Below are 26899 nucleotides of genomic sequence, written 5' to 3' on the forward strand. Positions count from 1 at the left end.
TAAGTGCAATGTGCTTGGGGTAGGCTATTACATCTGCTTCCCTTCCTTTAAAATCAGTTGCTAAGAGAGGAGCAAGTATGATTAGACTAATTTATTTTGTTGGGCAACACCTGGATCATGCTCAGCGACTCTTGGTGGTGAATTGTTTGCTGTTGCTCACTTGCTCTTTTGGGAATTAACTTTTGCCATGTTGTTGTTCAGATTGCCCTGACACCTCTGTGACACTTGACAAGCACCAAAATCTCTCCCAGATAACTTAACCTGTCAGGGCACTGAAGCAGGGACCCAATCGCAGACCAATTGTGATATTTACTGAGTAACAAATCCAGAGGGGCAACAAAGTCAGTGTCAAAGTTCAGGCAGAGATCAAAAATTGCAGAGAAATTCAAAAACCAGAATCGGGAAACAGGCAGAGTTGATATTCAGACAGAGTTCAGATACGAATGCTGGAAAGGTTCAGGAAAACTCACTGGCACAATCTGGCAATAAACAGGTGAAAAACAGGACTAAAATACACTGAGCAATAAACAGAGAGGCAGGTGATAGGTGGACCACAATGAGATACATGTGGCAGCAATATAGTAATAATGAGAAACAGGTGAGAGGTGGAGTACTCAGTAATACAGGGACTGGAGTAGAGCAAGAGTGGGGACAGGAGCACATGGGGCATGAAAACATGAGCACACGGCAATGCAAAACCACAGACTGATGGCTAGAGGGAAAACATATAAAAAGACAAAGTTCAACTGGAGGTACTGACATAACCAGAGACCAACATTCATTTTTCAATAGTATGAAGTTCAACAGCGCTGCATAAAATGATCACTTAACTTTGATGATTGAAAGCATTTACAAATATTATTGTAGTTGCTCATAGTATGAGAATTATAGAAGTGGAATAATGCTGATGGGCATACGTGTGGCTAAACACTTTGTATTTGTTGCTAACCTAGATGGAAGCCAATGTTATAACATAACAACTAAGCTGAAATAAGAGGCTTTCTTGATGAAATTTCTTCAGTTTTTTTACATGGCTTTGCATTATAAATGGTTTTCAATTTCACTAATACAGTTTCTGTTGTTTCAGCATTAATTCTGGAAGCTATAACAATGGAGGCCCATAGCTCCTTGCCTTCCACTAATTCTGTTTTGTAATCAACTGGCATGAGGTATAGTTGCACAGCATGGAACTGAAGCTCACTGCTCACCCTGCCTTGTCTGCTGGATTAATTGTGTAATACTTCTGTTTACTGGCCTTAGTGGGAACAGAAATGTTTCCCTAAGAGTTAGAACTACAAAATCAGTCCATACAATAAAACTCCAATGATTCAGTCTCTGTTTATTTGGAAATCTTGATGGTCCAGCTCTGGTTCTCGCTTCAGGATGTTACCCACAATCAATATCATCTTTAGAACTGATAAAGTTTCCAAACCTGAAGAGTTAAGTATGACTTTTCCCACAGATGCTGGTGGACCTGCTGAGTGTTTCTAGCATTCTGCACCAAAATCTGAGTGTTGGATTGTCCTAGTCGGAGAAAAGTACAGCAAGAAACTGGCCCTATGATGCACCCAGTCTGTGCCAAACCATTTTAAAGCTGCACTGAGACCACTGCCCTCCATACCCCTGCCATCCATGCACCAATCGAAGCATCTCTTAAACAATGAAATTGAGCTAGCATGCACTACTTGTGCTGGCAGCTTATTCCACCCTGTCACCATCTGAGTGAAGAAGTTTCCCCTCATGTTCCCCTTAAACTTTTCACCTTTCACCCTAAATCAATTACCTCTAGTTGTAGTCCCACTCAACCTCAGTGGAAAAAGTCTGCATGCATTTACCCAATCTTTATCCCTCAGTTTTGTATACATCTACTAAATCTCCTTTCAAACTTCTACATTCCAAGGAATAGAGTCCTAACCCATTGAATATGGAATTCAATCTTTCCATATAATCAAGTTCTCCAGTACCAGCAACATCCTTGAAGTTTTTCTCTGTACACTTTCAACTTTATTTGCATCTTTTCTCAAACACAAAAAGGAGGCAGGGAGGAACTGAAACATGTGCAGAGGGAGTTAAAGGAGAAGATCAAAGTGACTAAAGAGGAATACAAGGGAGAGCTAGAGAACAAGCTTTAGCAAAGCAGTACAAAGGATGTGTGGAGAGGCGTGAAGTACGTCACTGACTTCAATCAGCCCAGCTGTAGAGCCTCGGCATGCAGCCATAATAATGGCTAATGAGTTGATCCAATTCTTCAATAGATTTGACAATTGCCCTCTGTTCACATGCCCCTCAGCACACCAGTCCAGGTGCCAAGGCACTCAATGCTCCATCAGCACCAACGCCTCCCCTCCTGCCTCCAGTTCAACGCGTGGATGAGCAACACAGGCTACCGCTATCTACGTCCCCCCCTTGCCCTGCACCTACCATCCACAGCTTCATATACTAATTGCTATCGTCCCGATCTTCATCTTCCCCAGCCCCCGCCTTCTACCAACTCTCCAGTCATCATGGACTCGCCTTCACTACTGAGCAGGTGAGAAGAGTTCTGGGGAAACTCAGACACGACAAAGTATTGGGACCAGATAGTGTGAACCCCAAGGTCCTGAAGGATTGTGCTGAGCAGCTGTGTGGAGTTCTCTAGTGCATTTTCAATCTGATTCTCAGCCCGGAAAGGGCCCCGACTGTGGAAAACATCATGAGTGGTTCCAGTACCCAAGAAGGGCCAATTGAAAGTCTTGAATGACTACCATCCAGTGGCCCTGACCTCACACATCAGACCTAGCAACTGAAACGTCGACTGTACTTTTTTCCATAGATGCTGTCTGGCCTGCTGAGCTCGTCCAGCATTTTGTGTGTGTCGCTCAGATTTCCAGCATTTGCAGATTTTCTCTTGTTTGTGATGGACCATGGAGAGGCTTTCCTGGCTTACCTCTGATGCCTGGTCAGATCAGCTCTCGATCCCCCGCAGATTGCCTAACAGGAGCACACTGGAGTTGATGATGCTGTCATCTGTCTACTGAACAGAGCCTACTTCCATTTGGATTAGCAGGGCAGCACTTTGAGGATCATGTTTTTTTATTCCTCTAGTGCCTTCAATTCCATACAGCCTTCATTGCTGGGGTTGGGGGAAGGCTCCATTCAATGCAGGTTGGCACTTCCATTGTTTCCTGGGTAATGGACTACCTGACTGGTGACCACAGTTTGTGCAGCTTCAGAGCTGTGTGTCAGACATGGCCCCACAGGGGACTGTATGGTCTCCCTTCCTGTTTACCCTGTATATCTCGGACTTCAGATACAACACTGAGTTTGCAGAAAATCGCTGATGACTCAGCAGTAATTGGGTGTATAAAGGGAGGACATGAGGATGAATACAGTGGCCTGATGAAGGACTTAGTCAAATGGTGCAAGCTGAATCATCTGCAACGCAACATTAGTAAGACAAAAGAGATGATCTCCTTAGGAACCATGTTAGGGAACGGGAGCTGCAGTGCGATGACCTTCGGTTTGTTAAGGAAAGTGAAGAGGTGATAGACAGGAGCTACAGAGAGGTGGTCACCCCAAGGCTACAGGAGACAGATAAATAGGCAACTGTCAGGAGAGGGAAGGAGAATATCATAGTGGAGAGCACCCCTGTGCTGTCCCCCTCAACAATAGGTACTCCATTTTGAGTACTGTGGGGGGCGGGGGGAGTGCGCAGAAATAACCTACCTAGGTAGGGGAAGTGGGAAGCAGCAATGACCGTGTCTCTGACACTGAGTCTGGCCCTGTAACTCGGAAGGGTAGGGAACTGAAGAGAATGGCAGCAGGGACTCTATAGTTACGGGACATATGGGCGATTCTGTGGAAGCAAAAAGGAAACACAGATGGTAGTTTGCCTTCAAGGTGCCAGGGTCTGCGATGATTCTGAACATGTCCACGACATCCTGAAAAGGGAGGGTGTGCAGCCAGAAGTCACAGTACATATTGGTACCAATGACATAGGTAGAGAAAGGGAAGAGGTCCTGAAACAAAGAATACAGGGAGTTAGGAAGGAAGCTGAGAAGCAGGACTTCAAGGGTAGTAATCTTGGAGTTGCTGCCTGTGCCATGTGACAGTGAGCATAGGAATAGAATGAATTGGCAGATAAATGTGTGGCTGAAGAATTAGAGCGGGGGCAGGGATTTGGATTTCTGGATCATTGGGACCTCTTCTGGGGCAGGTGGGACATCTACAGAAGGGCTGCACTTGGACGATTGTCAACGACTTTGGGCACTATATCTCGGAAAGGATGTGTTGTCATTGGAGAGAGTCCAGAAGAGGTTCATGTGGATGATTCTGGGAATGAAGGGGTTAACATATGAGGAGAGTTTGGCAGCTTTGAGCCTGTACTCATTAGAATTTAGAAGAACGCGGCTCGGGGAGTGGGGAGGAATCTCACTGAAACCTACCCAATATTGAAAGGACGAGATAGGTAGATGTGGAGAGGATGTTTCCTATGGTGGGGGTATCCAGAACTAGAAGGCATAGCCTCAAAGTTGAGAGGCGACCTTTTAGAACAGAAGTAAGGAGGATTTTTTTTTGCCAGAGAGCAGTGAATCTGTGGAATGCTCTGCAACAGACTGGGGGGGAGACCAAGTGCTTGGGTATATTTAAAGCGGAAGTTGATAGTTTCATGACTGGTCAGGAAGTCAAAGGATGTGTCATGAAGGCAGGTATATGGGGTTGAGTGGGATCTGGTATCAGCCATGATGGAATAGTGGAGCGGACTTGGTGGGCTGAAGGCCTAATTCTGCTCCCATATTTTGTGGTCTTATGGTCTTAACTAAATTGAAAATTTATTTTCTTCTACCTGTGTTTCTTGATGCACAATTTACACATCTTTGCATTATGGAAATTGATATACGGATCATTTTTTAAGTATTGCTGGAATTTTGGAAGTTTATCTGTGGGGTACAACTTCATTGCTGCCAAGGAAAGATGATTGCTAACTAATAGACAGTGAGGCAGCAAATTCTGTCAATTAAATTAAGTTGATTCTCATTTTTTTGCTGGGGTGGGCATTGGTGCAGGATTGTGGGGTTGGCGGAAGAGGAGAAAAGCAGTTGTATAATGCTGAGGTTACGTCCACACTACGCCAGATAATTTTGAAAACAAAGCTTTTTCTCTTCGTTTTGACCCTCTGTCCACATTGAAATGGCGTTTTCATCCCCCGAAAACGGAGCTTTTCTAAAACACTCTCCAGAGTGTGTAAATTTGAAAACGATTGTTGTGCGTTGTAGTGTGTACGGGGTAAACGGAGAGATTTAAAAATGCTGTCATGACAACACCACAACAACAATGCTTTTTCTGCTTTTGCTTGGTACTGCGCGCAGTCGGTGTGAACGGCATGAGAGTTAAATTGTAAAGTGAGCTTTTTTGACTAGATCCTCTAAATTGATTTGATTGAGTCTATCTTTAAAAATATTAATGTCAGAAATACTGAGCAGGTCTGGCGGCAGAAGATTCCACTCTCTTGTTGATCTTGGGTAGAGGACGGCTTTATGCGTGTGTTGTTTACCTTATTGTCTACATTAATAGCTTGTTTGGAGTTAAACATCCCCACGTTCTCCACTGCTTTGCTGACTTTGTAGTCATCTGCAACTCGCAGAAACAGCTCGACTTCATTGTCTGTCTAAACGAAGAAGTCCGGTCTGCTTTTTCCAGCGGAGGTTTTCTTTGTATTCCTTGAAGACATAGTTGAAAATTTTCTTTCGCTGTTGTTGTTGGTACTCTAGTTTTTGACCAATGGAAATAGCACAACGCCGCTACGGAAATGTAAATATTATACTGTTTCCTCTGCGCTTGTTTTCTGTAGATGTGTCTGCGCATGCCCAGTGGGAATAGATTCACCCAAATATCCGTTTTAATGTGGACAGAGATATTTTGAAAAATGCCTAGTGTGGACACCTGTTGTTTTTACTCAAAACTGGCGTTTTCAAAATTATCCGGTCTAGTGTGGACGTAGCCTGAGAGACTGTGAAATTTAAATCTTTATGAAGCTGTCTGACTAAAGAGTATTATTGGCAGATTATTAGCATTGTCTTCATTTTTATTGCCTTAACTAGGACCATATATATTGAACTGCTCTGAAGTAAAAGGATGTATTGTATCTTGTAATGAACTATAAGATTTAACTATTTATTTTTAATTGTCAGAATTTTTGTTAGTCATCACAAAAAGTTGAGCTGACAAAATAACGTACCAACTGGTCCCGGTGCCCTTGTCATAATGATTTTATTCCCGTCTTCTGTACCTGGATCACCTGTTAAATCAATTATAATAAAATTATAAGATACTGGAGCAGAAGTAGTCCATTTGGCCCATTGAGTCCGCTCCGCCATTCAGTCATGGGCTGATCCAATTCTTCCAGTCATTCCCACTTTCCTGCCTTCTCCCCATACCCTTTGATGCCCTGGCTAATCAAAACCTATCTATCTCGGCCTTAAGTGCACCCAATGACTTGGCCTCCATAGCCACTCATGGCAACAAATTCCACAGATTTACCACCCTCTGACTAAAGTAATTTCTCCACATCTCTGTTCTAAATCGTTCAATCCTGAAGTCATGCTCTCTTGTCGTAGACTCCCCTACCCTGGAAATAACTTTGCCATTTCTAATCTGTTCAGGCCTTTTAACATTCAAATGTTTCTATGAGATTCCTCCTCATTCTCCTGAACTCCAGGAATACAGCCCAAGAGCTGCCAGATGCTCCTCATACGGTAAACCTTTCATTCCTGGAATCATTCTCGTGAATCTTCTCTGAACGCTCTCCAATGTCAGTATATCCTTTCTAAAATAAGGAGCCTAAAACTGCTCACAATACTCTGTGTAGTCTCACAAGTGCCTTATAGAGCCTCAACATCACATCCCACCTCTTATATTCTGTACCTCTAGAAATAAATGCCAACATCGCATTTGCCGCCTTCACCACCGAATTATGCATTATTTTTCATTCCAATTATTATAGAGATGTAAAATGGGTTAATTTTTTTTGTTAGTGTAAGTTCATTAGAAGATTGAAGGCTGGTAGTGGTTATTACTCCTATCTAATTGGGCTTTTAACTAACTTCATAAATTGAGCGCAGAGTATTATGACTTTTTGCACTCATCTGACCTTAAAATTAAATTATCTTTTGATTCCATATCTGATTAAAATCACATTCATTTCATTTGCTTTTTCTTCCTTCAAGCTGTAGATCTGTTTGTACACGATTGATCCCACTCTTAAATTTCGGTGGTTAATTAGATTTATCAGTGCTATGTTAAGCTATACAATATCTGTACTGTAAGTTTTATACTGTAAGTGTAAAATGGAGGATAATTTGATGTTGAGCAAGTGGAAGAAATTCAGAGAACCTTAAAATGAGATAATAAAATTGTATAATTTCCTCCAATACTTTACAATACAAATACAATTTATCTGTTATGACTGCACGTTATAAGTGTACATGTTGTCATTGAACAATTAGGGGACTGAAAGCTTTATGCATAAGATGGTTATAATACTGATGTCAATATTTATTTAATATTATTTAGAATCTGTAATGTAAAAATGGAACAATATGAAAAGGATTCCTCTGTGCAGTTTGGTTGTCATTTCATTTGGTTAGGTTTCAACCAAATGTTGAAAGGATTTTGTGTATGTCTCAAACAACACTTTATTGTTCAATTGATCTTTTGCTTTTCTGCTCTCTTTGCAACAGAATGTCCCACTGATCTTCCTACCAGTTCACAAATCTCACATTGACTACCTGCTGCTTACTTTCATTCTCTTCTGTCATAATATCAAAGCACCGCACATCGCTGCTGGAAATAATCTGAACATACCAATTTTCAGGTGAGTGCAATGAGGTCAAGTCTATTTCTGTTTATCCAAGTTCTTTCTAAATGCAAATATGTATCAGCTGTTATAATTTTGTTTGACTTCTGTTGAACAATATGCCCACCAATCCACTGAAACTCCATTTTATCCACGATAAATTTCACAACCTTTATCTCGTACATTTTTGATTACTCCAGCAAATATCAATTCAAATGCATGAGTTTATGAAATCTCGTCTTAACTCCCAATTAATTCAAAAGTCCATTTTACTATTAAAGTATGTACGCGCAATACAACTCTGAGATTCATCTTCTCCAGGGAGCCATAAAATACAGAAAAAGCATGGAAGTTATTGAAAGAAAAAACAACAGGCACCTCCACCCCCATATGAAAAAGAAACCCCAAACTCTCAAACCACCCTCTCAGACAAAAACTAACAGATCGCCCACCTGGACATGGCAGCTAAAACATCAAAGCCCGAAACCCACAAGCTCCACCCACGTAGAAAAAAAAAATTGTCATTGTTTATAGCCATATAATTATATTTAATAGTTTTTTTTATGAAGTAAACTGTAACTTTAAAATTTGATACGCCAATGTAATAAATGACTAGAGTCTAAACATTGGTATTTCATTTGACTGTTGGCATTAGCTTCTCTCTGAGCTGTCAGATTCTTGTCAGCAGCATTTGAATACTTCACTCTGGTTTCAGTTTTATAAAGCTGATCATCTCATCAACCACAAAGATATTTGTTGTGAGAAATAGAAATACTGCATAGAGTTGGATCAGGTTTCAGTATGCAGTTGATTGAAAGGTGCCAGCCTTTGATTTGATCTAAACTTAATGCTAAAAACCTGAAATAAACGCAGAAAATGCTGGAAATACTCAGCAAGTTCTGTGGAAAGAAAAATGTTTTGGGTCCTATAACCTTTGCCAGTGTGTCTCTGACCTGAAGGGTTTCTTCTGTTTCTCTTCTCCAACATTGTCCTGGTGTTTCCTTTGTTTGCTGTTTTCCATTTGTCAGCAACCATGATATAATAGATCTGTGTGTGGTTCTGGATTGAATAGAAGTTGAATTACAAACTTATTTCCTGTTTGGGTCAGCTTTGTAGTTTTAAAATGAAAATCGGAACAAAAATGCGGCAGACAGATTACATCTTATTGTAATGATCATTGGCACTAATAAAGATGACTTCAAAAAACATTGTACAGTAGAACACCTTAACATGTTGTGTTTTGGTTTTATAGCACACTCATAAGAAAACTTGGTGGCTTCTTCATTCGACGGAAGTTGGATACTGGTGCAGATGGAAGGAAGGATATTCTGTATAGATCTGTCCTGCGTGTGGTAGGTTGCGGTGGCACTAGCTGGGACTTGAAACAAATCTTTGTAATGATTGCCAGTGAACACCTTTTGCAAGTGTACTGTAACATGATAGCATAGCACTTTTTAGTATCAAAGGTTCATTTCTGTCGGTCTCAGCTGAAACAGTTTTACACTTGTATATACTAATTTCTTTATGATACATCATAATTTTTAATCTATGTCAGTATATAGTCATCTGGAGGCATTGCTTTGTATTTTGGCTTGCCGCATGAGCCAAATATCTACTTTAAGGTGATGCTGGGTAACTCATTAGATCCCAATGACTTTCCAAACTGAGTCCTGACGAAGGGTTCCGGCCCGAAACATCGACTCATCGTTTCCACTGATGCTGCCCAATCTGCTGAGTTCCTCCAGCGTGTTGTGAGTGTTGCTTTGATCCCAGCATCTGCAGATTATTTTGTGTTTCCAAACTGGAAGCCATGTGACACTATTGCAGCCTGGGGCATCAGAGTTCAATTCCAATGTCATCTGTAAGGAATCTGTATACCCTCTCCATGAAATACATAAGTTTCTCCGGGAGCTCCAGTTTCCTTCCACAGACGTATCAGTTGATAGGTTAATTGGTTATTGTAAATTTTCCCGTGATTAGGCTGGGGGCTAAATCAGGGGTTGCTGGATGATGTGACTCAAAGACCCTGAAGGGCCTATTCCACACTGTGTCTCAGTAAGTAAGTAAATTGTTTATCAGTTAGGGTTGCTGCTTATATAATTCTAACTCCGGGTCTTCGTGTGTCTGTATTACATATCAATATGCCAGTAGATCAGTACTGATGGTGGCAGGTTTGTTTTTAAAATACATCATGTTGAATTAAATATTCAGAATTGGATGGTGCAGAAAATTGGCCGGGAACCAGTTAATAGGGTACCAGTAAATAATGGCACAGCTGACTTATTTTTTTACATTGAGTATATCTATTTTGTTTCACAGTACATTGAGGAGCTTCTACGCCAGGGGCAGTTTATGGAAATATTTGTGGAAGGCACACGGTCTCGCAGTGGTAAACCATATTTAGCCATGACAGGACTTCTTTCTATTGTGGTCAATAGCCTCTTTGAGAATATAGTTACTGATGTCATGATTATTCCAGTGGGAATTTCCTATGACCGAATCATTGAAGGCAATTACAACAGTGAACAGCTGGTGGGTAACTTCTTTTAATATTAATTTTGTTTTGATCATGGATACAGGTCTTGTTACTTACTCTAAATTATATTTGCTTTGTTATTCTGTGGAAAGTTTGAGAATAGGTGTGTGACTTTTTCAGCTTGCTTCCTACTCATTGCATATGCAGGTCACTGACAAGATGACCTTAATTGCTCATTTCTACATAACCCTGATAATGTGATGAGTTGTTTTCTTGACTCATTAAAACTTGTGTAACCTGGGTGACCTTGTTCTGTACCTTGTCACTTTATACTCTCCCCATCCCCGTCCGTATCCCTCTCTACAACTGTAGAAGCTTATTGACCTGAAATGTTGACTCCCTCCATGGATACTATTTGATCTGCTCAGTGTTTTTGATATTTCTGAACTGATTGTAAGATGTTGGAACTTACTAATCTAAGCAACTATTAATGGAAGTATACTTGAACAATAATTTCACATAATTTCAATGTTATGAATTGACTTTTATTTGGAGTATTTAATGTCTTACGCCTTATGTTTGTGACAAGTTTGCTTCTCTGATCTTTAACCTAAGTGGTTCATTACTAAAGTAAATCAGGTAATGCTTAAATATGTTATTTTCTAGGGGAAGCCCAAGAAAAAAGAAAGCCTTTGGGGTGTTGCACAAGGAGTCCTCAGAATGCTTCGTAAGAACTTTGGCTGCGTCCGAGTAGACTTTGGGCAGCCATTTTCTGTTAAGGTGAGGGACAAACTGAGCACCTCTTGAATTTAGCATTTAGAGCCTTAACCTTTGCAATTATGTCAAACTAATGATTGATTTGTGCTTTCCTGTTAATTGAATGTATATGTCATGACTTACTTTAGATTAATGTGTTACAGATTGCAGTTCAAATATATAGTTCGATTTGTACGGGTGGGTTTGTGATGTAAAAGACAAACTATTGATAATATGGCATGAATGGATTATTGAATTTCCCTTTTTTGTTGTGTCACATGAGCTCACTGAATATCCAGAGGGAATGTCAGTCTCTCTTACACCTAGATTTTATTCCCTATGTCTTTTAGAGTCAAAGAGAAGTACAGCACACAAACACACCCTTTAGCTCAACTAGTCCATGCCAAAAGCATTTGAACTGACTACTCACAACGACCTGCATCGGACCGTAGTCTTCCATACCACTACCATCCATGTACCTATCCAAGCTTCTCTTGAATCCGAAGGGAACCAATATTCTTACGGGCAGGTTTACTAGAGCTGTTGGGAGTGGTTTAAACTAATATGGCAGGGGGATGAGAACCAGTATGATAGAGCTGAGAATGAGCCAGCAGATTTACAAGTAGATGGTGGGTATAACATGAACGTAAGGAAGGACAAGCCAATGAATGGGTACAAATGCATACAGTGTAAAGAGTTAAATTGTCCCACAGAGGCAAGATTCAAAAGGGCGAAGAATGCAGGACTGAAGGTGCTGTATTTACATAGAAACATAGAATAGTACAGCACAGTACAGGCCCTTCGGCCCACAATGTTGTGCCGACCCTCAAACCCTGCCTCCCATATAAGCCCCCACCTTAGATTCTTCCATATACCTGCTTAGTAGTCTCTTAAACTTCACTAGTGTATCTGCCTCCACCACTGACTCAGGCAGTGCATTCCACGCACCAACCACTCTCTGAGTAAAAAACCTTCCTCTAATATCCCCCTTGAACTTCCCACCCCTTACCTTAAAGCCATGTCCTCTTGTATTGAGCAGTGGTGCCCTGGGGAAGAGGCGCTGGCTATCCACTCTATCTATTCCTCTTATTATCTTGTACACCTCTATCATGTCTCCTCTCATCCTCCTTCTCTCCAAAGAGTAAAGCCGTAGCTCCCTGGATCTCTGATCATAATGCATACTTTCTAAACCAGGCAGCATCCTGGTAAATCTCCTCTGTACCCTTTCCAATGCTTCCACATCCTTCCTATAGTGAGGCGACCAGAACTGGACACAGTACTCCAAGTGTGGCCTAACCAGAGTTCTATAGAGCTGCATCATTACATCGCAACTCTTAAACTCTATCCCTCGACTTATGAAAGCTAACACCCCATAAGCTTTCTTTAACTACCCTATCCACCTGTGAGGCAACTTTCAGGGATCTGTGGACATGTACCCCGAGATCCCTCTGCTCCTTCACACTACCAAGTATCCTGCCATTTACTTTGTACTCTGCCTTGGAGTTTGTCCTTCCAAAGTGTACCACCTCACACTTCTCCGGGTTGAACTCCATCTGCCACTTCTCAGCCCACTTCTGCATCCTATCAATGTCTCTCTGCAATCTTTGACAATCCTCTACACTATCTACAACACCACCAACCTTTGTATCGTCTGCAAACTTGCCAACCCACCCTTCTACCCCCATATCCTGGTCGTTAATAAAAATCACAAAAAGTAGAGGTCCTAGAACAGATCCTTGTGGGACACCACTAGTCACAATCCTCCAATCTGAATGTACTCCCTCCACTATGACCCTCTCTCTGCCTTCTGCAGGCAAGCCAATTCTGTATCCACCTGGCCAAACTTCCCTGGATCCCATACCTTCTAACTTTCTGAATAAGCCTACTGTGTGGAACCTTGTCAAATGCCTTACTAAAATCCATATAGACAACATCCACTGCACCACCCTCATCTATATGCCTGGTCACCTCCTCAAAGAACTCTATCAGTCTTGTTAGACACGATCTGCCCTTCACAAAGCCATGCTGACTGTTCCTGATCAGACCATGATTCTCTAAATGCCTGTAGATCCTATCTCTAAGAATCTTTTCCAACAGCTTTCCCACCACAGACGTAAGGCTCACTGGTCTATAATTACCCGGACTATCCCTACTACCTTTTCTGAACAAGGGAACAACATTCGCCTCCCTCCAATCCTCCGGTACCATTCCCATGGACAACGAGGACATAAAGATCCTAGCCAGAGGCTCAGCAATCTCTTCTCTCTCCTCGTGGAGCAGCCTGGGGAATATTCTGTCAGGCCCCGGGGACTTATCTGTCATAATGTATTTTAACAACTCCAACATCTCCTCTCCCTTAATATCAACATGCTCTAGAACATCAACCTCACCATCATCAAGTTCCCTCTCATTGGTGAATACCGAAGAGAAGTATTCATTGAGGACCTCGCTCACTTCCACAGCCTCCAGGCAGATCTTCCCACCTTTATCTCTAATCGGTCCTACCTTCACTCCTGTCATCCTTTTTTTCTTCACATAATTGAAGAATGCCTTGGGGTTTTTCGTTACCCTACTCGCCAAGGCCTTCCCATGCCCCCTTCTTGCTCTTCTCAGCCCCTTCTTAAGCTCCTTTCTTGCTTCCCTATATTCCTCAATAGACCCATCTGATCCTTGCTTCCTAAACCTCATGTATGCTGCCTTCTTCTACCTGACTAGATTTTCCACCTCACTTGTTACCCATGGTTCCTTCACCCTACCATTCTTTATCTTCCTCACTGGGACAAATTTATCCCTTACATCCCGCAAGAGATCTCTAAACATCGACCACATGTCCATAGTACATTTCCCTGCAAAAACATCATCCCAACTCACACCCGCAAGTTCTAGCCTTATAGCCTCATAATTTGCCTTTCCCCAATTAAAAATTTTCCTGTCCTCTCTGATTCTATCCTTTTCCATGATAATTATAAAGGCCAGGGAGCGGTGGTCACTGTCCCCCAGATGCTCACCCTCTTAGAGATCTGTGACCTGACCCGGTTCATTACCTAGTACTAGATCTAGTATGGCATTCCCCCTGGTCGGTCTGTCCACATACTGTGACAGAAATCCATCCTGGACACACTCAACAAACTCTACCCCATCTAAACCCTTGGAACTAATCAGGTGCCAATCAATATTTAAATGCACACAGCATTTGGAGTAAGTTGGACAAACTCATGATGCAATTAGAAGTTGGTCGGTATGACATAGATACGAAGGGATAGGTAGTGCTGAGGAAGCAATGCAATTGCAGCAGGACTTGGACAAATTGGAAGAATGGGCAAAAAAGTGGCAAATAAAATGCAGTGTTGGGAAATGTATGATAATGCATTTTGGTAAAAGGAACAATAGTATGGACTATTATCTAAATGGGGAGAAAATTCAAACATCAGAGATGCAGAAGGACTGGGAATTCCCCGTGGAATACTCCCAGAAAGTTAATTTACAGGTTGAGTCTTTCGTAAAGAAGGCAAATGCAATGTTGATATTTATATCAAGGGGAATAGAATATAAAAGCAAGGGGGTAATGCCAGGGCTTGAAAAACACTAGTCAGGTTGCACTTGGAATATTGTCAACAGTTTTGGGCCCCGTACCTCAGAAAGGATGTGTTGTCATTGGAGAGAGTCTAGAAGAGGTTCATGAGAATGATTCCGGGTATGATGGGGTTAACATATGCGGAGCGTTTACAGGCTTTGGGCCTGTACCCACTGGAATTTAGAATGTTGGGGAGTGGCGGGGGGGCTGGAATCTCATTGAAACCTACCGAATTTTAAAAGGGCGAGATAGGGTGGATGTGGAGACGATGTTTCCTGTGGTGGGGGTATCCAGAACAGGCAGAGTATCAAAATTGAGGGACGGAGCTAAGGAGGATTTTTTTTTAGTCAGAGAGTAGTGAACCTGTGGAATACTCTGCCAGAGACTGTTGTGGAGGCCACGTCCGTGGGTGTATTTAAAGCAGAAGTTGATAGTTTCCAAATTGGTCAGGGCATCAAAGGATATGGCGAGAAGGCGGGTATATGGAGTTGAGTGGGATCCAGGATTAGCCATGATGGAATGGCAGAGCAGACCAATGGGCTGAATGGCCTAATTCTGCTCGTATGTCTTATGGTCTTAAACGTTGACTTCGATCTCACATGTATAACTTGTGCTGGCAGCTCATTCCACACTCTTATGGCCCTCTGAGTGAAGAAATTTCCCCTCATATTCCCTTAAACTGCTCACCTTTCAGCCTTAACCTATAACCTCTGGTTGTAGTCCCACCCAACCTCATGGCAAAAGCCTGCTTGTATTTACCGTATCTTTACCCCTTAATTTTGTATCTCTCTATCAAATCTCCTCTCAGTCTTCTACATTCTAAAGAATACAGCCTAACCTATTCAGTCTTACCTTATAACTTGGGTCGTCCAGGCCCACAACATGCTTGTAAATTTTCTCTGTACTCTTTCAACCTTATTTACATCTTTTCTGTAGGCAGGTGACCAAAACTGCACAGAATACGCCAAATTAGACCTCATCAATGTCTCATACAACTTCAACATAACATCCCATCTTCTGTACTCAATACATTGATTTATGAAGGCCAATGTGCCAAAAGCTTTCTTCATGACCCTATCTACCTAGTATGCCACTTTCAATGATTTATGGACCTGTGTTCCCAGATCCTTTTGTTCTATCACACTCCTCAGTGCCCTACTGTTCACTGTGTAAAACCCACCTTGCTTGGTCCTACCGAAGCACAAAACCTTGCACTTGTCTACCATTTTTCAGCCCACTTTTCCAGGCAATGTAGATTCCCCTACAAACCATGATAGCCTTCCTCACTGTCCACTACACCTCCAATCTTCATGTAATCCTCAAATTTTCTGATCCAGTTAACCATATTATCATCCACATCATTGATATAGATGACAAACAACTAAGGACTCAGCACTGATCCATGCGGCACACCACTAGCCACAGGCCTCCAGTCAGAGAGGAAACCTTCTGCTAGCTTCTCCCACAAAGCCAATAACTAATCCAATTTACTACCTTTCCTGAATGCAGCCTTCATGTGGGACCTTGTCAAATGCTTTACGAGTGTCCTTATAGACAACATCCAATGCCATGCCTTTATCCACTTTCCTGGTAACTTCCTCGAAAAACTCCCTAAGATTGGTTAGACGTGACTTACCACACCACAAGGCCATGCTGTCTATCCTTAATCAGTCCATGTCTATCCAAAGACTTGTATATCTGGTCCCTTGGAATACCTTCCAAGAACTTTCTCACAACTGATGTCAGACTCACCAGCTTATAATTTCCTGGTTTATGTTTAGAGCCTTTTTTAAACAGCAGAATAATATTGGCTATCCTCCTATGGTACCTCTCTTGTCGCTAAGGATGCTTTAAATATCTGCTAGGGTCCCAGCAATTTCTGCACTTGCCTCCTGTAGGGTCCAGAGGAAAACCTTGTCAGACCCTGGGGAATTATCCACCATGATTTGTCTTTGCCTTTGAGGAGACTTGACATGTTGGCTTTGGAGTCAAGTCCTTGTTTGTCTTCATGGTGAAACAAAACATAGCTTATTTTGTTATTATTTTAGCATCTGGTCGATTAGCAATTTCAAAATTCATGCCTCAGTTCTCCATTACAAATACTAGGTTCACTTTCCATATACTTAAAAAAACGGTTTGGAACATGGGTGAAAATATCAATACAAAAATGTAATCTTTGTTTCTATAGGAATACATTGATGCTCAGAGGAACCGTCCATTGCCTGCAACCCTTTCCTTAGAAGTTGTTCTTCTGCCAGCTATTATCACAGATAGGTAAGCTCTGGGTTTGTAATGGGAAACACATACTGTAGATCATTTGCGTTATTATACAACAAATAGCTGAGCATCTTTAGTTAGTGGCCTGCAAGAACTTTCACTGGTAATAGTAAAGATTTGAAGAGTTGATGGTTATCTGTCTATGTTTTTTAATGCAAGTGTACAAGTTTGCATGGCTTTAATGTGTTTCTAAGTGATTTAATGCCTCTGATGCTGCTAGTTGTTGGAGCAATTCTAAGAAATATTTTGCATCTTGTGTTTCCAACCCAAACCACCAGAGTTTTTCATATAAACTCTTCCACCACCATCATACCCTGTGATGCAGTGGTTTTAAAGAATTCTTTTAAAAGGACTTCTCTATTTCTGTTAAGATTGCAAAATCACTGAATTTCTGGAAGAAAATTTTTATCAATAAAATGAAATCTCAAATGAGTGAGTGGTTTAATGCTAAATTAATTCAAAATTTTAGAATCCCTTTTAATATTGTTAAATGTATGCAGTTTAATTACAGACTAATAACTGCATAATATTTTCCAAATTTTAAAAAATGTATATATAGGTGGCTTTTATAATTTGAAAAATCCTATCGTGTTTCACTCCACTCTGATTTGTCCACGTAGACCAGGCCTCAACCATGTTGAGCAAGAGTCTGCGCCAGTTATAAACACCAGAGATTTCTCAGATGAGCAGTACAAGAGACAGGTGATCTGCAGTGTAGCAAGACACGCACTTTACAGTAAGTATGTCTAGAATCTTTTTAAAGCTTTGAATTTTCTTTGATTTCAAATTCATCATTCATTTTCATGTAAAACAAATAATACAGATAAAAAAAATTGAGGTAATGGCTGAAGTTGCAAACTGTTTTATTTGGTGGTTTAAATTCAACGAGAATGTGAAACCTGAAGTAATTGAAACAAGTAACCCAGGTGATTTCAGCTGAAAGCTCCATGCGCACGAGGTAGCTAGGAATAGAAGGAAGTGCTGATAGGGTTAGATCAGGGCTTCCCAACCTGTTTTTTTAATTTATGGACCCCTACCATTAACTGAGAGGTCTGTGGACCCCAGGTTGGGAACCCCTGGGTTAAATTAAATGGATCAGTTTTGTATTACACATATTGTAGACAGTGATATGGGCTATTGTAAATTTTTTATAGCTTGCAATACTTCGTCCAATTTTGTATAAAGTGGCAGCAAGTTTTGTATAATTGATTCTCAGGGGCAAGAGAGTACAAAATATCATTCTGTACTCCTTTCCTGTTGGAGAGTGTCATATTGGAAGTGTGTGGACAGATGTGGCTCAGTTGCTTATGCACTTGAGTGGTGGTATTTCACAAGTCTTTGACTTGGCTACAAAACACTCATTTATTTCCAAAAGGAAACTTTAGTGAAACATATAGAAACTTCTAGCATATTTGATCACATGTATGATGAATTAAGTATATGTGTTTTCTACACAGTGTTGTCTATGTTGCCTTATTTCATTCCATTTGTTTATTGTCATGTCTTTTTTATATTCCAGCTGCCAGCAGATGTTCTGCTGTGATGTCCACTCATATTGTTGCATGTTTGCTGCTCTACCGACACAGGGAGGTGAGAGTTTTTGTGTTTGTGGACTGGCACATACTAACATGGTGAAAAATCCAAGGTGTATTTTGCTGCAGTAGTTTGAACATAGAACAGTACAGTACAGGCCCTTCGGCCCACAATGTTGTGCCAACCCTTAAACCTTACCTCCCATATAACCCCCCACCTTAAATTCCTCCATATACCTGTCTCGTAGTCTCTTAAATTTCACTAGTGTATCTGCCTCCACTACTGACTCAGGCAGTGTATTCCACGCACCAACCACTGTCTGAGTAAAAAACCTTCCTCTAATATCCCCCTTGAACCTCCCACCCCTCACCTCAGGGGTCCCCAACCTCTTTTGCACCACGGACCGGTTTAATATTGACAATATTCTTGCAGAGCGGCTGACTGTGGGGGGGGGGGGGGGGGGTTGTTCAAGTAGGGTTAAACTCACCTCAACATGTCTTTTACAGTTAGAGTTGCCAACTTTCTCACTCCCAAATAAGGGACAAAAGTAGCAGTCAAATCAAACTTGTGTTTACCCTGAGAAAGACTACCATGACCATGAAGCCTTGCGCGGGCACCTGTGTGCGCATGCACGTACGTGCCGATTTTTTTTCCACAAATCGGTTTTGGCTTAATCTTCCTGACTACACTGTACACACATTATTTCTACTTTATATAGGCTGTGTATTTATCATATCATTCTTGCTTTTACTATATGTTAGTGTTATTTTAGGTTTTATGTGTTATTTGGTATGATTTGGTAGGTTATTTTTTGGGTCTGGGAACGCTCAAAAAAATTTTCCCATATGAATTAATGATAATTGCTTAGGTTTCATAGGAACGCTCTACCTTAGCAGGGGAAATACGGGACAAGGGCGGTCCCGTATGGGATAAATCAATTTAGCCCAATATACGGGATGTCCTGGCAAATACGGGACAGTTGACAACCCTATGTTCAAGTTCAACAGTGCGTGTCAGGGAATGACGAAAGGTGGAGCTGACTCATATCATTTCCTCGTGGCCCGGTAGCACAAGCTTTGTAGCCTGGTACCAGTCTGCGGCCTGGTGGTTGGGGACCGTTGCCTTACCTTAAAGCCATGTCCTCTCGTACTGAGCAGTGGTGCCCTGGGGAAGAGGCGCTGGCTGTCCACTCTATCTATTCCTCTTATTATCTTGTATACCTCTATCATGTCTCCTCTCATCCTTCTTCTCTCCAAAGAATAAAGCCCTAATTCCCTTAATCTCTGATCATAATGCATACTCTCTAAACCAGGCAGCATCCTGGTAAATCTCCTCTGTACCCTTTCCAATGCTTCCACATCCTTCCTATAGTGAGGCGACCAGAACTGGACACAGTACTCCAAGTGTGGCCTAACCAGAGTTTTATAGGGCTGCATCATTACCCCGCAACTCTTAAACGCTATCCCTCGACTTATGAAAGCTAACACCCCATAAGCTTTCTTAACTACCCTATCTACCTGTGAGGCAACTTTCAGGGATCTATGGACATGTAACCCCAGATCCCTCTGCTCCTCCACACTACCAAGTATCCTGCCATTTACTTTGTACTCTGCTTTGTACTACTTCTCTGGGTTGAACTCCATCTGCCACTTCTCAGCCCACTTCTGCATTCTATCAATGTCTCTCTGCAATCTTTGACAATCCTCTACACTATCCACCACACCACCAACCTTTGTGTCGTCTGCAAACTTGCCAGCCCACCTTTCTACCCCCACATCCAGGTTGTTAATAAAAATCACGAAAAGTAGAGGTCCCAGAACTGATCCTTGTGGGACACCACTAGTCACATCCCTCCAATCCGAATGTACTCCCTCCACCACGACCCTCTGCTTTCTGTAGGAGAGCCAATTCTGAATCCACCTGGCCAAACTTCCCTGGATCCCATGCCTTCTGACTTTCTGAATAAGCCTACCGTGTGGAACCTTGTCAAATGCCTACCAAAATCCATGAAGATCATATCCACTGCACTACCCTCATCTATATGCCTGGTCACCTCCTCAAAGAACTCTTATCAGGCTTGTTAGACACAATCTACCCTTCACAAAGCCATGCTGTCTGTCCCCGATCAGACCATGATTCTCTAAATGCCCATAGATCCTATCTCTAAGAATCTTTTCCAACAGCTTTCCCACCACAGTAGGAAGTTGCATTTTGAGCTTGTGGAAGGGACCAACATGAGGACATCATGAGGACAATGAGAAGTGACTTCCATCAAATGGTTTACTACATCACACTGGTTGATTGTTGCAAAAAGTCTCAAATGCTGTTTATGGCATGAAACAAATCCCAAAATTACTCAATAAAAATTATACGTGCATGGACTGTACCCTTTGTCTATATGTTAATTCTTAACACATAAAATCCTTCAATAATATTTTCTTAAGATAGTTATAATAATGAATCTTTAAGAACAAGAAATGTAAATTACATGGATTTGACTTGTCTGGTGTGATAATTCAATATTTGACATTGAGTTAACACCGTGATTGTATTCCCTATGGCAGTGCATCAGCAGAAAAATAAATAAGATCAGAAAATTGTGGACTCAGCTCAGCACATCACAGGAACCAGCCTTCCCTCTATAGACTCTGTCTATACTTCACATTGCCTTAGAAAAGCATCCAGCATAATAAAAGCCTCACTCACCCAGGACATTCTCTTCTCCCCTGTCCTGTCAGGAAGAAAATATAAAAACCTGAAAGTACGTACCACCGTGCTCAAGGACTCCTTCTAACCCATTGTTATCAGACTCTTGAACAGAGCTCGTATGTGATAAGATGGACAATCTACCTCATTATGATTTTGTACTTTTGTCGTTTACCTCTAGTGCACTCTTTTGGTAGTTTTTACACTTATTCTTCACGATATTGTTTTACCTTGTTCTACCTCAATGCATAGTGTAATGATTTGATCTGTATAAACAGTATGCAAGACGAACTTTACACTATATCTTGGTACATGTGACAATAATACACCAATACCAATCATTCTTTGGTGCCCTCACTCAAAATGTATTGTGTACACATCTTAGCTTGACTTGGAAGAGGCATGGGCTGGGGAAAGTGACAGATTCTTGTATTTGCAATCAGTATTCTACTTGACTATTGCAACTGTTTGTAGAGTATGTCTTCATAATTCTCAAAAATCTCTCAATAATTGCAGTTGTAAAAAGTGAATGTGATCCTATTTAACATAAATTTAATTTAGCACTTAATTTTGTTTAGGGTGTCCACTTATCCAAGTTGGTAGAAGATTTTTTCTGTATGAAGGAGGTAGTGCTGGCTCGGGATTTTGATCTAGGGTTTTCGGGAAATTCCGAAGATGTCGTAACGCATGCCCTACATTTACTGGGTGACTGTGTCAATGTCAGAAGCTCCCGACGAAACAGTGAATTCTTTATTGCACCAACCACAACAATTCCAGCCCTGTTTGAGCTGAATTTCTACAGCAATGGCATTTTCCAGGTTTTTCTCACAGAAGCAATACTTGGTAAGTGCTTAGCATCTCAACATTGGCACTAGGGCAATGACTTGGATATCCTTTTGCATTTTCATTTATCATTTGATTATTTTAATTTAGCTTCTAATTAAGCCATTAAGTTAATATAATATTCAAGCTTAATACAGGGCTGCTCAGGGTTCTTATTAGTATTGTCAATCTGCAAGCTGCAGCGTTAAATTACTGACACTCAATAGATGAGAGTTGGCTATTGATCTTATAATTTCCTTTCATAATTTTAGAATCCCTTTTAGTTCATTCACAAATGAGAGGTTTGCGGGGGTGCATGGGAACAAGGGAATGTTGAAAGGCCTAGAGAGAGTAGATGTGGAAAGGATGTTTCCCATGGTGGGGGAGTCTAGGGCAAAAGGGCACAACCTCAGGATAAGAGGGGCACCCATTTAAAAACAGAGATGTGGAGAAATTTCTTTTGCCAGAGGGTGGTGAATTTGTGGAATTTATTATCACAGGCAGCTGTGGAGGCCAAGTTGATGGGTGTATTGAAGGAAGAGCTTGATAGGTTCTTGATTGGATACGGCATTAAAGGTTATGGGGAGAAGGCTGGGGAATGGGGCTGAGGAGGGGGAAAAAGGGTTAGCCATGAATGAATTGCGGAGCAGACTCGATGGGCCAAATGGTGGAATTCTGCTGCTATGTCTGGTGGTCTTATGGTCTAATAAAATAATTATATGGCTCCTTCAAACTCCCAGCTTGGAAACGATCCTCGTAAGATTCTATAGCTGATTTTCACATATGCAAAGAATATCATCTTTGCTCAGTGACTTTCTACACCTGCTATTCTAATGAAATATTGCTGCAAGACCAATGTACATGGACCAATCAGGACACAGTATTTTGAATGAATTCTTAAAGGACATACCAAGGAAAGGTGGAAAAAATTCAACTGTACTGTTAGAACTTGGTTGTTAATAAACTAATTTTTAGAAATTTAATATTTGCATTTAGAATTGCATTTAAACTATGTGCTGTGAAAGCATCTGTCAGCAAAGCACTATCTAATGAGTAAACTAATATTTTTGTTTTACTAAGTGCAAATGCACAATGAAGTACAAGGAGTTTGTATTACAAGCAGTGTATTTTGGGAATGTGGTAGAGTAGAAACCATAGAAATATTACAGCACAGAAACAGCCCTTTTGGCCCTTCTTGACTGTGCCGAACCATTTTTCTGCACAGTCCCACTGACCTGCACCTGGACCATATCCCTCCATACACCTCTCATCCATGTGCCTGTCCAAGTTTTTCTTGAATGTTAAAAGTGAGCCCGCATTTACCACTTCATCTGGCAGCTCATTCCACACTTCCACCACTCTCTGTGTGAAGAAGCACCCCCCCAATGTTCCCTTTAAACTTTTCCCCCTTCACCCTTAACCCATATCCTCTGGTTTTTTTTTTCTCCCCTTGCCTCAGTGGAAAAAGCCTGCTTGCATTCACTCTATCTATACCCATCATAATTTTATACTCTATCAAATCTCCCCTCATTCTTCTACGCTGCAGGGAATAAAGTCCTAACATAGTCAACCTTTCTCTGTAACTCAGTTTCTCAAGTCCCGGCAACATCTTTGTAAACCTTCTCGGCACTCTTTCAACCTGCGCCAGGTGCACTGAGATGCAGCTCCTCAGAGACCGTGTTAGGGATCTGGAGCTGCAGCTTGAAGACCTACTGCTTATTAGGGAAAGTGAAGAGGTGATAGACAGGGGCTACAGGGAGGTAGTCATCCCTAGGCTACAGGGGTCAGAAAACTGGGTCACTGTCAAGAGAGGGAAGGGAAATGCCCAGGTAGTGGAGAGCACACCTGTGGCTGTCCCCCTCAGCAACAAATATCTTGTTCTGGATGCTGTTGAGGGGGATAACCTGACAGGTGATGCCCACGGTGACCGGGTCTCTGGCACTGTTGTGCAGGAGAGAAGGAGGGAGAAGAGAAATGCAGTAGTCGTAGGGGATTCCATAGTCAGGGGAATGGACATAGATTCTGTGAGCCTGATAGGGAGACCTGCATGGTGTGTTGCCTCCCAGGTGCCAGGGTACGGGATGTCTCGGATCAGGTCCTGAATATTCTAAAGGAGGAGGGTAAGCAGCCAGTTGTCTTGGTACATGTTGGTACCAATGACATAGACAGGACAAAGGAGGAGGTCCTGAGGAGAGATTTCCAGGAGTTAGGAAGGAAGCTGAGAAGCAGGACCTCCAGGGTAGTAATCTCAGGATTGCTACCTGTGCCACGTGCTAGCGAGAGCAAGAATAGTCGGATCAGACAGATGAATGCGTGGCTGAGAGACTGGTGTAGGGGGCAGGGCTTCAGATTCTTGGATAATTGGGATCTCTTCTGGGGGAAGTATGACCTGTTCAAAAAGGACAGGTTACACCTGAACCCGAAGGGGACCAATTCCTGGTGGGAAAGTTTAATAGAGCTGTTAGGGAGGGTTTAAACTAATTTGGCAGGGGGATGGGAACTGGAATGACAGAGCGGAGGAAGGGGGAAACAGAAATAAATCTAAGATAGTGAGCAGTAAAGATGTCAGGAAAGACAGGCAGGTGATGGGGCAGATTTGTAGCCATTGGGATGAGTTGCAGTGCAATAAAGTTGCAGTGAAATCAAAGCGAAAAGTATCAAATACTGGTCTTAAAGGTGTTGCACTTAAATGCACGCAGCATAAGGTATAAGGTGGGTGATCTTGTTGTACAGCTACGGATTGGCAAGTATGATATTGTGGCCATCACTGAGACCTGGCTAAAGGATGCATGTCTCTGGGAGCTGAACGTCCAAGGATATACGGTGTATCGGGAGGATAGGAAGGTAGGCAGAGGGGGAGGCGTGGCTTTATTGGTAAGAAATGATATTAGATCATTAGAAAGAGGTGATATAGGATTGGAAGGTGCAGAATCTTTATGGGTTGAGCTAAGAAATAGCAGCAGTAAAAGGACCCTGATGGCAGTTACTTATAGGCCTCCAAACAGCTGCAGGGATGTGGACTACAAATTACAACTGGAAATAGAAAAGGCTTGTCAGAAGGGTAGTGTTATGATAATTGTGGGGAATTTTAACATGCGAGTGGATTGGGAAAATCAGGTCAGCACTGGATCTCAAGAGAGAATTTGTAGAATGTCTGTGAGATGGCTTTTTAGAACAGCTTGTTGTTGAGCCCACTAGGGGATCAGCTGTACTGGATTGGGTATTGTGTAATGAACCGGAGGTGATTAGAGAGATTGAGGTGAAGGAACCCTTAGGAGGCAGTGATCATAACATGATTGAGTTCACTGTGAAATTTGAAAAAGAGAAGCCGAAATCTGATGTGTCGGTATTTCAGTGGAGTAAAGGAAATTACAGTGGCGTGAGAGAAGAACTGGCCAAAGTTGACCGGAAAGGGACACTGACGGGAAAGACAGCAGAGCAGCAGTGGCTGGAGTTTATGTGAGAAATGAGGAAGGTGCAAGACAGGTATATTCCAAAAAAGAAGAGATTTTCGAGTGGAAAAAGGATGCAACTGTGGTTGACAAGAGAAGTCAAAGCCAAAGTTAAAGCAAAGGAGAGGGCATATAAGGAAGCAAAAATTAGTGGGAAAAGAGAGGATTGGGAAGTTTTTAAAACCTTACAAAAGGAAACCAAGAAGGTCATTAAGAGGGAAAAGATTAACTATGAAAGGAAGCTAGCAAATAATATCAAAGAGGATACTAAAAGCTTTTTCAAGTATATAAAGAGTAAAAGACAGGTGAGAGTAGATATAGGACCGATAGAAAATGATGCTGGAGAAATTGTAATGGGAGATAAGGAGATGGCAGAGGAACTGAACGAGTATTTTGCATCAGTCTTCACTGAGGAAGACATCAGCAGTATATCGGACACTCAAGGGTGTCAGGGAAGAGAAGTGTGCGCAGTCCCAATTACGACAGAGAAAGTACTCCGGAAGCTGAATAGTCTAAAGGTAGATAAATCTCCTGGACCAGATGGAATGCACCCACGTGTTCTGAAGGAAGTAGCTGTGGAGATTGCGGAGGCATTAGCGATGATCTTTCAAAAGTCGATAAGATGGTTCCGGATGACTGGAAGATTGCAAATGTCACTCCGCTATTTAAGAAGGGGGCAAGGAAGCAAAAAGGAAATTATAGACCTGTTAGCTTGACATCGGTGGTTGGGAAGTTGTTGGAGTCGATTGTCAAGGATGAGGTTACTGAGTACCTGGAGGCATATGACAAGATAAGCAGAACTCAGCATGGATTCCTTAAAGGAAAATCCTGCCTGACAAACCTATTACAATTTTTTGAGGAAATTACCAGTAGGCTAGACAAGGGAGATGCAGTGGATGTTGTATATTTGGATTTTCAGAAGGCCTTTGACAAGGGGCCACACATGAGGCTACTTAACAAGATAAGAGCCCATGGAATTACGGGAAAGTTACATACGTAGATAGAGCCCTGGCTGATTGGCAGGAAACAGAGAGTGGGAATAAAGGGATCCTGTTCTGGTTGGCTGCCGGTTACCAGTGGTGTTCCACAGGGGTCCGTGTTGGGGCCGCTTCTTTTTACATTGTACATCAACGATTTGGATTATGGAATAGATGGCTTTGTGGCTAAGTTTGCTGACGATACGAAGATAGGTGGAGGGGCCGGTGGTGCTGAGGAAACAGAGCGTCTGCAGAGAGACTGGGATAGATTGGAAGAATGGGCAGAGAAGTGGCAAATGAAGTACAATGTTGGAAAGTGTATGGTTATGCACTTTGGCAGAAAAAATAAACAGGCAGACTATTATTTGAATGGGGAAAGAATTCAAAGTTCTGAGATGCAACGGGACTTGGGAGTCCTCATACAGAATACCCTTAAAGTTAACCTCCAGGTTGAGTCAGTACTGAAGAAGGCAAATGCAATGTTAGCATTCA

The 26899-nt window shown here is 41.9% G+C and overlaps 1 protein-coding gene across 8 annotated transcripts in view; it reads left to right on the plus strand.

Annotated features, from left to right (window-relative positions):
* gpam (glycerol-3-phosphate acyltransferase, mitochondrial) overlaps positions 1-26899 on the plus strand; it is a 179737-nt gene that overhangs the window by 125198 nt on the left and 27640 nt on the right. For all 8 annotated transcript variants that reach the window (XM_072239647.1, XM_072239653.1, XM_072239649.1 and 5 more), the window contains 8 exons: positions 7719-7852; positions 9087-9186; positions 10154-10366; positions 10977-11090; positions 16829-16914; positions 17538-17653; positions 18437-18507; positions 21735-21999. In XM_072239647.1, coding sequence (XP_072095748.1) covers positions 7719-7852; positions 9087-9186; positions 10154-10366; positions 10977-11090; positions 16829-16914; positions 17538-17653; positions 18437-18507; positions 21735-21999 — 1099 coding nt within the window. The remainder of the gene's footprint in view (positions 1-7718; positions 7853-9086; positions 9187-10153; positions 10367-10976; positions 11091-16828; positions 16915-17537; positions 17654-18436; positions 18508-21734; positions 22000-26899) is intronic.

Source organism: Mobula birostris, chromosome 21 (genome assembly GCF_030028105.1).
Source record: "Mobula birostris isolate sMobBir1 chromosome 21, sMobBir1.hap1, whole genome shotgun sequence".
NCBI classification, from domain to species: domain Eukaryota; kingdom Metazoa; phylum Chordata; class Chondrichthyes; order Myliobatiformes; family Myliobatidae; genus Mobula; species Mobula birostris.